The following is a 13318-nucleotide window of genomic DNA, read 5'->3' on the forward strand; positions in this document are numbered from 1 at the left end:
GAACCATGGAACACCCGTAACAACTAGGATTCGTTCGTTGACGAACTCATCTTTGATCGGGCATTTCTATTATGTTTCTTCTATTAGGGACATCTGAGATAAGTGATCAACAACAATACTTTAACACCCCTTTTTGTCTCTGATTTCTAGATCAAACTCTTGCAAAAGTAGAATCCATCTCAACAGCCTTGGTTTAGATTCCTGTTTAGCAAAAAGATATTTCAAAGCAGCATGGTCAGTATAAACAATTACCTTCGATCCTAACAGGTAAGAACTGAATTTTTCAAAAGCATATACAACTAAAAGCAACTCTTTTTCAGTGGTTGCATAATTCATTTGGGCAGGATTCAATACGTGACTTGCATAATAAATCACATGCAAGAGGTTTTCCTTTCTTCGCCCCCTACTGTAGTATCACTTGCATCACACATGATCTCAAAAGGGAGAGACCAATCAGGGGAAGCCACTATAGGAGCAGACACCAACTTCATATTCAAGATTTCAAAAGCTTCATTGCACTTTTTATCAAAAAGAAAAGGTGTGTCTTTCACAAGCAAGCTCGTCAAAGGTTTGGTGATCTTCGAAAAGTCTCTGATGAACCTGCGGTAAAAACCCGCATGTCCCAAGAAGCTTCTTATACCTTTTTCATTCATCGGTGGTGGTAAAGTAGCTATTACCTCCACTTTTTCTTTGTCCACTTCTATGCCTTTGTTGGAAATTTTGTGTCCCAAGACTATACCTACTCGTACCATAAAATGGCATTTCTCCCAATTTAGGATCAAATTTGTTTACCGGCATCTTTCTAGCACAAGAGGCAAGTTAGTCAAACATTTATCAAAAGAAAAAGCGAAAACTGAAAAGTCATCCATAAACACTTCCGTATGTTTTTCAAGCATGTCATCGAATATGGATGTCATACACCTCTAAAATGTGGCAAGTGTGTTGCATAACCCAAATGGAATTCTCCTGTATACGAAAATACCATAAGGACATGTGAAAGCGGTATTCTCTTAATATTCAGGGGCCACTGCAATCTAATTGTACCCTGAGTATCCGTCAAGAAAACAATAGTAATCATGATCGACCAACCTTTCCAACATTTGATCAATGAATGGAAAAGGGAAGTGGTCCTTTCTTGTTGCAATATTCAACCTTCTATAATCAATGCACACTCTCCAACCTATAATAGTTCTTATTGGAATCAACTCATTTTTCTCATTTTTTATCACAGTAGTTCCCCCCTTTTTCGGTACCACATGTACTAGACTAACCCATGAGCTATCGGATATGGGGTAAATCAGCCCCGCATCCAACAACTTCACCACCTCTTTGCACACCACTTCTTTCATAGCCGGATTAAGTCTTCGTTATGGTTAAACTACCGACTTATGATCATCTTCCATCAGAATCTTGTACATGCAAACTATTGGGTTAATAACTTTTAAATCCTCAATTGCCCATCCAATAACACTCTTGTATTTCTTGAGTACTTGGATGAGTTCTTCTTCTTAAAAACTTTTTAGACCAAAATTGATAATGGCAATGCACTTCTTTTCAGCATCTAGAAACACATATTTTAGATTCTCAAGTAGTTATTTCAAATTTGTCCCCTGTTTAGGCTCTTGGGTATTTTCTGATGATTGGGGTGGTCTTAAATCTTCCCACCGGTGTGGTTTAGATTTGATCCACTGAGGTTGTGCTTCCATCATGACTAGCACTTTTGACTCTTTCTCATCTTCATCACTTTCAAAAATTGACAAACTCAGAAAATGTTCCAAAGGTAACTGAGGTATTTTCATTTCAATTCCTTGAGCAATCACTTGATTTATTACCTCTACAGTGTGACTCATGCCAACATCATCTTTGTATTGCATGGTGTTCCGAACATCAATTTTCAATTCTTCATCATAGACTATAAGGGTTATTGTTCTATCCTCTATGTCTATCATACATCATCCTGTTTCTAAAAAGGATCTACCCAATATGAGAGGAATGTCCTCATCTTCAGGCATCTCAAGAATGACAAATTCAACTGAAAACACAAATTTATCTATCTTTACCAGAACATTTTCCACAATTCCATAAGGTCGCCTAACTGAGTGATCAACAAACTGAAGAGTCATCCTAGTGTCTTGAATGCTGCCATGGCCCAAATTTTTATAAATGGACAGCGACATCAAACTCACACTAGCTCCCAAATCAATCAGAATCTTCTTCAATATTTGATCACCAATAGTGCAAAGAATAGTAACAGAACCTCTATCTTTCTTTTTCACAGGAATTTTCATACCTTGGAGAATAACACTGCAGGTTTTAGTGAGGACGATTGGGTCTATATTTATGGAGCGCTTTTTGGAGATGATGTCTTTCATGAATTTGGCATATATTGGCATCTGCTCCAGAGCTTCAGAAACTAGAATGTTTATCTCAAGTTTCTTAAACATCTCCAAAAACTTCTCAAATTTCTTTTCATGTTGGTCTTTCTTCTTTTGTCTCGGAGGATAAGGAAGTTTGATAGTTTGTTTGACAGATTTTTCTTTCTCCTTTATAGGAATTATCACAACATCCTCCTTCGTTTTCTTCGTTCCTTTGATTTCTAAATCGACTTCCAACAACCCATCTTTTTCTGCACTGTTTTCTTCCGGTTTTTCAATAGACTTACCACTTCTAGTCACCACAATGTTAACATTATTATGCTCACGAGGATTTGTCACTGTACCACTAAGCAAGGTACCTGGAGCTTGAGAATTTAAGGCCAACTGTTGTGCTATCTGACCCATCTGAACTTCAAGATTTTTTATAGAGGCAATGGTGTTTTTTTATTGTTTCTAGTCTCCTCTTGGAACTGAATATTGTGAGCGGCCATTTTTTCAATGGCAATCTCCCAGTCTACTTTCTTTGGAGCTTGTTGTTGTTGTTGATATTGAGTCTGATATTGACTTTGACCCTGTTGTGGAACATTCCCTCTCCGATCTTTCCAGGAGAAGTTTGGATGATTCTTCCACCCTGGATTGTAAGTGTTGGAGTAGGGATTATTCTGCTTCAAAATTTTTATCTCTTCAATTTGTTGAGGGGTTGTAAAGCAATACACCATGTGGTGAGGTCCATTAGAAATTTCACAAGTGATGGTCTGAGCAAGTTGAACTTGAGCTACCTGTTGAGTACTTATATTCATAGCTTTCAACTTCTTTTCTACTTCAGCGGCTACTATATCTTCCAAACGAATTTTATTAGTTTCCAGCTTCAGATCAATAACTCCCTCAGGTTTGCTCATACACCTATCATACAATTCCAGATGCTCATTTGCACCTATCGCTTCAATGATCTTTTTAATATCGATGGCTGTTGAGAAATTTATTAAGTCACCAGCTGCTGTATCAATCAACTATTTTGTCTTTATTTTGAGCCCATTAACAAACATCTGCATTTGTTCAATATGATCCATATTATGAGTTGGGCAAGCTACCAGGACCCTTTTGAATCTTTTGTAGGCATCTCCCAAAGACTCATCCTCCTTCTGTTTGAAGTTTAAGATTTCATACCTTTTTCTCAGAAATACTGATGCTGGAAAATACTCATTTAAGAAAGTCATTTCCATCTCTTCCCATGATGTAATACTGCCGTCTGGGAGAGACTAGAACCACTCTTCCGCCTTTTCAGCTAAAGTGAACAAGAACATTCTTAACTTCTTTGCTTCATCAGTATGACCATCAATTTTCAAAGTAGTACTCATTGTCTGAAATCTCTGCAAGTGCTTGTTTGTATCTTCATTTAACTTTCCAGTGAAAGGTTTTCTTTCAAGTTGATTGATTACGCTAGGATGCAGTTAAAAATTAGTCACATTCACCGGTTGATTGACAATTGTTAATCTACCACTTGATGCATTTGCACCTCCATAATCACCAAGGAATCTTTTCGGAGGTGGAGGTGGAATTGGAGGAACTTCCGCCATAGTTTCTGTTTCTGAATCTGAGTGAACCGAGGGAACTTCTTCTTTGGAATTCAATCTAGCGTTTTTGAGTCTCTAGTGAAGGGTTCTCTCGATTTCTACGTCAAAAAGAAATCCAGCTGAGGGATCTCCTCGCATATACAAATTAGATAGATTAGTGAATGAAATTATATAAATAGAAAAATAATTTTATTGTAGAGCAACATAATTTTAATTGAACTAAAATTAAACTCTATATTTTGGCAGTCCCCGACAACGGTGCAAAAAACTTGATAGAAAAAATAGCAAGTGTACTATTTTGCCTTTTGTAGTAATAAAAGGGAAATTACCCGAATGTCGATCTCAAGGACTATGTGTTAATATCAAGTTCAAATAATTGTTTAATTAAACAAAAACTAGTATTGGGGTTTTAGATTCAATCTTATAAAAATAAGGGCAACTAAAATAAATAATACTGTAAAAATAAGGGTTTCAAGGAAAAAGGAACATGTCAGAGAATGTGTATAACTTATCCTTGCAACAACTCTGAGTCACTATTACATCAACAAATATCAATTAACTACTACCAGTTCTCAAGGGTACTTTCTCCCAAGGCCTTGGTGAGAAAACCTTTAATCATTCAACCATAATCTCCATGTCCATAGAAAATTACCGATGAAATTAAGCCTTATTATATTAAGAATTATCTGGTTCATACAGGGTATCCCTGGTCCTAGGTGATATCTACTGCAGAGTAATCTTATAAAAACCTCATCAATGGCGTTCAAGCGTAATCGATAATCATACATCAATCTCAATTGTTCCGAAAGATAAAGCATTACATACATCAAAAGATTACCGTAATTATGGAAAACAATATTGTCAATGCAATCGCAAACTCAAAGTCATTACAAATATAAATTAGGGACACCCTCTAGCATTGAGGGGTTTAGTTACTCATATTGTTCAAAACAGATTCAAGATAAAAATTAGTCATTATAAGTAATTGGATGACTTGAATCTTCAATTGCTTCTGCTCATGAAAATCTTTCGCTCTCCGAATTCCTTGATCTCTCCAATTCTCGATTGTATGACAATTCTCCGTGCTCTGTTTTCTGCTCGCCAAAAAGTTTCCTTCTCCTCTCATAGAACCACTTGATTAGCCATGTGTTGTGTCAGATACCCGAAATAGCCATAGAAAGGCTTTATATGACAAAAATTTCCATAGTAATGACATCTCCAACACAATAACTTGCCTCAAGTTTGTGTAATGATGTTTGGCACGATGTTGAGTCAGATGATTAGACATTACAGACCCAAACTCCTTTTTAGGAAGAACAAAGTTTGTCATAAGGTTTTCTCCTTGTTTGTCCAACGATTAACAATTAAAGCCTATCCCCCTCAGATCTCCAACCACTTTTCCAACTTGTAGAACTTCATCTAACACATCAGAACCCTTGTTCAACATTCTTACATACTTTGTCATGTTATCAAATTTGGAAGTCAACAACATCACCTCATCTTTAAGATCAGAGATGATAGATATATATTTTTGTTTTTCAGCCTGCAACTAAGATATAATTTTCTTCTGTTTTTCTCCTAGCTAACAAACTTCTTCACTTATGATGCACAGTTCTCTGTAGGAGGCAACCATTTCCTCATAGGATGCTTCTTCATCAAAGAAATCTTCATCGGATTCATATTTTTCAGTTAAAGTAGTTACATGTTTTGCAGCTTCATCCTCAGGTTCACTTTCAGAGTTATCATCATCAGACCAAGAAACAAACCTTTTTTGTTTCTTGAGATATGTAGGGCATTATGCTCTAATGTATCCAAATCCTCCACACCCATGACATTGAATGCCTTTATCTTGATTGAATTTTTCTTCTATTCTTGTTCTTTTTTGAAAGTCATTGTTATTCCTGATGTCGGATGAGATGTTTTTGATATTAGGTCTCCTATCTATTCTCTTTGTCACCTTTTTGAGTTGTCTTTCAAGCAGTACAATAACATTAGTCATTCCTTCATCAATATCCAAGTCACATTGATCCTCATCATCTCCAGTGTTGGGTACAAAAGCTATGCACTTCTTCTTCTTTTCAGATTTGTCGCTAATACCCAATTGAAAAGTTTGGAGTGACCCAACAAGTTCATCTACTCTCATGTTGCTGATGTCTTGAGCTTCTTCAATGGTTCTGACCTTCATGTCAAATTTCTTAGGTAGGGACCTAGGAATTTTTCTAACCAGCTTTTCTTCTAACATATTTTCTCCTAAGGCACTAGATGAATTTGCTATTTCAAGAATATTCCTGCGAAAATCATGAATATTCTCATCATCTTTCATCTTTAGATTCTCAAATATGGTAGTGAGGACCTGAAGTCTAGACATATTCACTTTAGATGTGCCGTCATGAGTAGTTATGAGTATTTCCCATGCATCTCTGTGAAGGAGAATAGCAATCCAAAATGCAGCGGAAATTAAAATTTTCTCCTTAAGTGATCCTTACGAATGCGCATAATCAGTGATAGAATCGTTACCTCGTATGGAAATTGAAACCCTTGATGCAGATCGAAGGAGTGATCACGAATGTTGAATGGTGACAACGCCTCTACTCAGCCCACACGAACGGAATCCTTAAGTCTCAGTGCTAGCTGCTACGAATGAAGGCTTTGAGTGAGAGAGAGAGAAATGAAAATTTTCAGCTAATCAAATGCTTTTGCACAAGGGTTCTATTTATAGAACCACTTGTGTTGGCTGCAAGCTAAAAAACCCACTTAAGTGTATGTGGCCCATATCTTATGTATGCTAAAATCACTTAAGCGCGTGGTACCTTACCATATTTCGTATTCTACTTAAGTACATTGTACCTTACGATGTTCTACAATTCACTTAAGTGCAATGTACCTTACGGTGTTCCTTATTTACTCCATATCTTATCAATTCGTCCTTTTGTGGGTGACCCTATAGGTTTTTGCGACATTAGCAATTACATTAAATCACGTTTAACATAATAAACGGTGAGCGATATCTAGCAACACATCACTGCTACCCAAGACATGAAAATGTCATGTGATCTGACAAATCCTTTTATGATAATACTTATGTGTATAATTACCCTTTTGCCCTTATGTCTATATTGAACACAAGGCATAGACCGTGTCATCCTTGTCCAATTCAATATTGGACCCGTAGACATTTATCCTGTTACGTATGATGGGCAAATTCCACCTAGGTCACTCATGTCCCTCAGCATGCTTCGTGGACTACCCATCAACTCTCTTTATGGTCATCCAATTACGGACAATGTTTGATCAATAATAAAGCACTTGACTCTACATCTAAGCTCCATAGTGGTTTCAGGTCGAAGGGTGGTATACACCACTATCACCATGAGAAAAACTTATGACACTTTGCATAACATTTTATATGGTATTCTCATAGCGGGTCAATCCAGTATAAATATTACTCATAATATTCATACCTATGTCTAAGACTTGATAACTCCTTATCCATGATCCATGAGATGTGATCATCAGTCTATATACATAATAGTCTTAATGCTTTAATGTTATCCCACATCACAACAAAGCTCGCCTACAGATACTCTAAGAATAATTTCCTTATGTTTAATGGGATCTCATGATTAAGTCACACCTGATACATTAAATGGACTATCTATTCTAGGGACTTTATTCAACAAACATAATAAAGAAAAAACCTTTTATTATTAATAAATAATTCGATATAGGTACCAAAAGTATTGACCTCTAGGGCTTACACCAACAATCTTCCACTAGCACTAGAGCCAATCAGGCATACCCCTAATGCCCATAGATCTAGTATGGCCATCATGTTTCTGCTGCGCAAGAGGCTTTGTCAGTGGTCAACAATATTGTCAAGTGTAGGTACTCTGCATATTTTCACATCTCCTCTATCTATTATCTCTCGAATGAGGTGATAATGCCTAAGTATGTGTTTGGATTGTTGGTGAGATCTAGGCTCCTTAGCTTGTGCGATAGCACCATTGTTATCACAATAGAGACCAATGGGATCCACAATGCTAGGAATTATGCCAAGTTCACTAATGAACTTTTTGATCCAAACAACTTCCTTTGCTGCACTCGAGGCAACAATATACTCGGCCTCGGTTGTAGAATCAACAACTGTATCTTGCTTTGAACTTTTCCAGCTCACAACGCCACCGTTTAAGCAAAACACATAACCAGATTGCAATCTAAAGTCATCCTTATCTGTCTAGAAGCTTGCATCGGTGTATCCAATTACAACAAGCTTTTCCTGACCTCCATATATCAAGAATGAGTCATTAGTCCTTCTCAAATGCTTATGGATATTCTTGACAGCTACCCAATGAGCATCATTGGGATCAAATTGGTACCTACTCGTTGCACTTAAAGCATACGAGATATATGGTCGAGTACACAACATGGCATACATGATAGATCCTATTGCAGATGCATATGGAATCTTATTCATGCGATCCCTTTCTTCCTTAGTTGAAGAGGATTGTGTTTTTGATAGACACGTGCCATGTTGCATAGGTATGAATCCTTTCTTGGAATCATGCATATTAAAGTGTCTCAACACTTTGTCTATGTATGTACTCTAACTTAGGCCAAGCAGTTTTTATGATCTATCTCTGTAGATCCTGATTCCTAAAATATAGGCTGCTTCACCTAGGTCCTTCATAGAAAAGCATTTCCCCAACCAAGACTTTACTTGTTGCAGGGTAAGGACATCGTTTCCAATGAGTAATATGTCATCTAAATATAATACCAGGAAGATGATCATGCTCCCACTAACCTTCTTGTAGATACAAGGCTCGTCTTCATTCTTGATGAATCCATATTGTTTTACTGTTTCATCAAAACGAAGATTCCAGCTTTTGGAAGCTTGCTTCAATCCACAGATTAATCGTTGTAACTTACATATCTTTTGGGCTTCTTCTAGTATGTCAAATCCTTCAGAAAGTGTCATGTACACATCCTTAAGAAGATTCCTATTAAGGAAAGCAGTTTTGACATCCATCTGCCATATTTCATAATCATGATATGTAGCGATAGCAAGTAAAATCCAAACAGATTTAAGCATTGCAACTGGTGAAAAGGTTTCATCATAGTCAACCCCATGAATTTGTTTATATCCTTTTGCAATCAGTCTTGCCTTATAGGTATGTACCTTACCATCCATGTCAGTCTTCTTTTTGAAGACCCACTTGCATCCTATAGGGTTAACTCCTACAGGAGGCTCTACCAAGGTCCAAACCTAGTTTGTGTACATGGAATCCATTTCAGTTTCATGGCTTCTAGCCATTTCTCCGGCTCGGGACCAGTTATGGCCTCTTGGTAGGTCACAGGATCATCTTTATCCATGAGTAATACATCACCTTGATCAGTTATGAGATATTCATATCTCTAAGGTGACATATCTTGCTTTACCTATGCTGGACTTGTTCTACTTGAGGAGTTTGCTCTTCCACAACTACTTGTGTTTCCTGCTATAATTCCTCCATAGGTGTATCAATGCTTTTATGATTCTTGAATTTCTTCAAGCTCTACTTTCCTCCCACTAATTCCCTTGGAAATAAAATCCTTTACTAGAAAAACTCCAGTTCGAGCAACAAACACTTTGCCCTCAGAAGGATTGTAGAAGTAATACCCTGTTGTTTCTTTAGGATATCCCACAAATAAGCATTTGTTAGATTTGGGCTCAAGCTTAGTTAAAATTTGTCGTTTCACATAAACTTCGCAACCCCAAATCTTCATGTAAGACATATGTGGTTTCTTACCACTCCATATCTCATATGGTGTCTTCTCAAGCTTTTTGGATGGAACAAGTTTATGTTCTACAATTCACTTAAGTGCAATGTACCTTACGGTGTTCCTTATTTACTCCATATCTTATCAATTCGTCCTTTTGTGGGTGACCCTATAGGTTTTTGCGACATTAGCAATTACATTAAATCACGTTTAACATAATAAACGGTGAGCGATATCTAGCAACACATCACTGCTACCCAAGACATGAAAATGTCATGTGATCTGACAAATCCTTTTATGATAATACTTATGTGTATAATTACCCTTTTGCCCTTATGTCTATATTGAACACAAGGCATAGACCGTGTCATCCTTGTCCAATTCAATATTGGACCCGTAGACATTTATCCTGTTACGTATGATGGGCAAATTCCACCTAGGTCACTCATGTCCCTCAGCATGCTTCGTGGACTACCCATCAACTCTCTTTATGGTCATCCAATTACGGACAATGTTTGATCAATAATAAAGCACTTGACTCTACATCTAAGCTCCATAGTGGTTTCAGGTCGAAGGGTGGTATACACCACTATCACCATGAGAAAAACTTATGACACTTTGCATAACATTTTATATGGTATTCTCATAGCGGGTCAATCCAGTATAAATATTACTCATAATATTCATACCTATGTCTAAGACTTGATAACTCCTTATCCATGATCCATGAGATGTGATCATCAGTCTATATACATAATAGTCTTAATGCTTTAATGTTATCCCACATCACAACAAAGCTCGCCTACAGATACTCTAAGAATAATTTCCTTATGTTTAATGGGATCTCATGATTAAGTCACACCTGATACATTAAATGGACTATCTATTCTAGGGACTTTATTCAACAAACATAATAAAGAAAAAACCTTTTATTATTAATAAATAATTCGATATAGGTACCAAAAGTATTGACCTCTAGGGCTTACACCAACAATCTTCCACTAGCACTAGAGCCAATCAGGCATACCCCTAATGCCCATAGATCTAGTATGGCCATCATGTTTCTGCTGCGCAAGAGGCTTTGTCAGTGGTCAACAATATTGTCAAGTGTAGGTACTCTGCATATTTTCACATCTCCTCTATCTATTATCTCTCGAATGAGGTGATAATGCCTAAGTATGTGTTTGGATTGTTGGTGAGATCTAGGCTCCTTAGCTTGTGCGATAGCACCATTGTTATCACAATAGAGACCAATGGGATCCACAATGCTAGGAATTATGCCAAGTTCACTAATGAACTTTTTGATCCAAACAACTTCCTTTGCTGCACTCGAGGCAACAATATACTCGGCCTCGGTTGTAGAATCAACAACTGTATCTTGCTTTGAACTTTTCCAGCTCACAACGCCACCGTTTAAGCAAAACACATAACCAGATTGCAATCTAAAGTCATCCTTATCTGTCTAGAAGCTTGCATCGGTGTATCCAATTACAACAAGCTTTTCCTGACCTCCATATATCAAGAATGAGTCATTAGTCCTTCTCAAATGCTTATGGATATTCTTGACAGCTACCCAATGAGCATCATTGGGATCAAATTGGTACCTACTCGTTGCACTTAAAGCATACGAGATATATGGTCGAGTACACAACATGGCATACATGATAGATCCTATTGCAGATGCATATGGAATCTTATTCATGCGATCCCTTTCTTCCTTAGTTGAAGAGGATTGTGTTTTTGATAGACACGTGCCATGTTGCATAGGTATGAATCCTTTCTTGGAATCATGCATATTAAAGTGTCTCAACACTTTGTCTATGTATGTACTCTAACTTAGGCCAAGCAGTTTTTATGATCTATCTCTGTAGATCCTGATTCCTAAAATATAGGTTGCTTCACCTAGGTCCTTCATAGAAAAGCATTTCCCCAACCAAGACTTTACTTGTTGCAGGGTAAGGACATCGTTTCCAATGAGTAATATGTCATCTAAATATAATACCAGGAAGATGATCATGCTCCCACTAACCTTCTTGTAGATACAAGGCTCGTCTTCATTCTTGATGAATCCATATTGTTTTACTGTTTCATCAAAATGAAGATTCCAGCTTTTGGAAGCTTGCTTCAATCCACAGATTAATCGTTGTAACTTACATATCTTTTGGGCTTCTTCTAGTATGTCAAATCCTTCAGAAAGTGTCATGTACACGTCCTTAAGAAGATTCCTATTAAGGAAAGCAGTTTTGACATCCATCTGCCATATTTCATAATCATGATATGTAGCGATAGCAAGTAAAATCCAAACAGATTTAAGCATTGCAACTGGTGAAAAGGTTTCATCATAGTCAACCCCATGAATTTGTTTATATCCTTTTGCAATCAGTCTTGCCTTATAGGTATGTACCTTACCATCCATGTCAGTCTTCTTTTTGAAGACCCACTTGCATCCTATAGGGTTAACTCCTACAGGAGGCTCTACCAAGGTCCAAACCTAGTTTGTATACATGGAATCCATTTCAGTTTCATGGCTTCTAGCCATTTCTCCGGCTCGGGACCAGTTATGGCCTCTTGGTAGGTCACAGGATCATCTTGATCCATGAGTAATACATCACCTTGATCAGTTATGAGATATTCATATCTCTAAGGTGACATATCTTGCTTTACCTATGCTGGACTTGTTCTACTTGAGGAGTTTGCTCTTCCACAACTACTTGTGTTTCCTGCTATAATTCCTCCATAGGTGTATCAATGCTTTTATGATTCTTGAATTTCTTCAAGCTCTACTTTCCTCCCACTAATTCCCTTGGAAATAAAATCCTTTACTAGAAAAACTCCAGTTCGAGCAACAAACACTTTGCCCTCAGAAGGATTGTAGAAGTAATACCCTGTTGTTTCTTTAGGATATCCCACAAATAAGCATTTGTTAGATTTGGGCTCAAGCTTAGTTAAAATTTGTCGTTTCACATAAACTTCGCAACCCCAAATCTTCATGTAAGACATATGTGGTTTCTTACCACTCCATATCTCATATGGTGTCTTCTCAAGCTTTTTGGATGGAACAAGTTTATGTTCTACAATTCACTTAAGTGCAATGTACCTTACGGTGTTCCTTATTTACTCCATATCTTATCAATTCGTCCTTTTGTGGGTGACCCTATAGGTTTTTGCGACATTAGCAATTACATTAAATCACGTTTAACATAATAAACGGTGAGCGATATCTAGCAACACATCACTGCTACCCAAGACATGAAAATGTCATGTGATCTGACAAATCCTTTTATGATAATACTTATGTGTATAATTACCCTTTTGCCCTTATGTCTATATTGAACACAAGGCATAGACCGTGTCATCCTTGTCCAATTCAATATTGGACCCGTAGACATTTATCCTGTTACGTATGATGGGCAAATTCCACCTAGGTCACTCATGTCCCTCAGCATGCTTCGTGGACTACCCATCAACTCTCTTTATGGTCATCCAATTACGGACAATGTTTGATCAATAATAAAGCACTTGACTCTACATCTAAGCTCCATAGTGGTTTCAGGTCGAAGGGTGGTATACACCACTATCACCATGAGAAAAACTTATGACACTTTGCATAAC

At 37.3% G+C, this 13318-nt stretch overlaps 1 protein-coding gene across 1 annotated transcript; it reads right to left on the minus strand.

Annotated features, from left to right (window-relative positions):
• Window positions 1–1952: 1952 nt before the first annotated feature.
• Window positions 1953–3952, minus strand: LOC127103424 (uncharacterized). Its single transcript, XM_051040686.1, has 3 exons — window positions 3874–3952; window positions 3155–3342; window positions 1953–2780 (listed from the first exon to the last, which is right to left on the minus strand). Exons 1-3 carry the CDS (start codon window positions 3950–3952, stop codon window positions 1953–1955), a joined length of 1095 nt encoding a protein of 364 aa, XP_050896643.1.
• Between the last annotated feature and the right edge of the window lie 9366 nt (window positions 3953–13318).

This window comes from Lathyrus oleraceus, chromosome 7 (genome assembly GCF_024323335.1).
Source record: "Lathyrus oleraceus cultivar Zhongwan6 chromosome 7, CAAS_Psat_ZW6_1.0, whole genome shotgun sequence".
NCBI classification, from domain to species: Eukaryota; Viridiplantae; Streptophyta; class Magnoliopsida; order Fabales; family Fabaceae; genus Lathyrus; species Lathyrus oleraceus.

Coding starts and splice junctions, on each gene's coding strand:
- LOC127103424 (XM_051040686.1), bottom strand. CDS start 3,952: ATGGCGGAAGTTCCTCCAATTCCACCTCCACCTCCGAAAAGATTCCTT. Junction 3,343..3,873: donor AGGTGCAAATGCATCAAGTG/GTAGATTAACAA, acceptor ATTTCTCAACAG/CCATCGATATTAAAAAGATC. Junction 2,781..3,154: donor TGAATATAAGTACTCAACAG/GTAGCTCAAGTT, acceptor CTTGAAGTTCAG/ATGGGTCAGATAGCACAACA.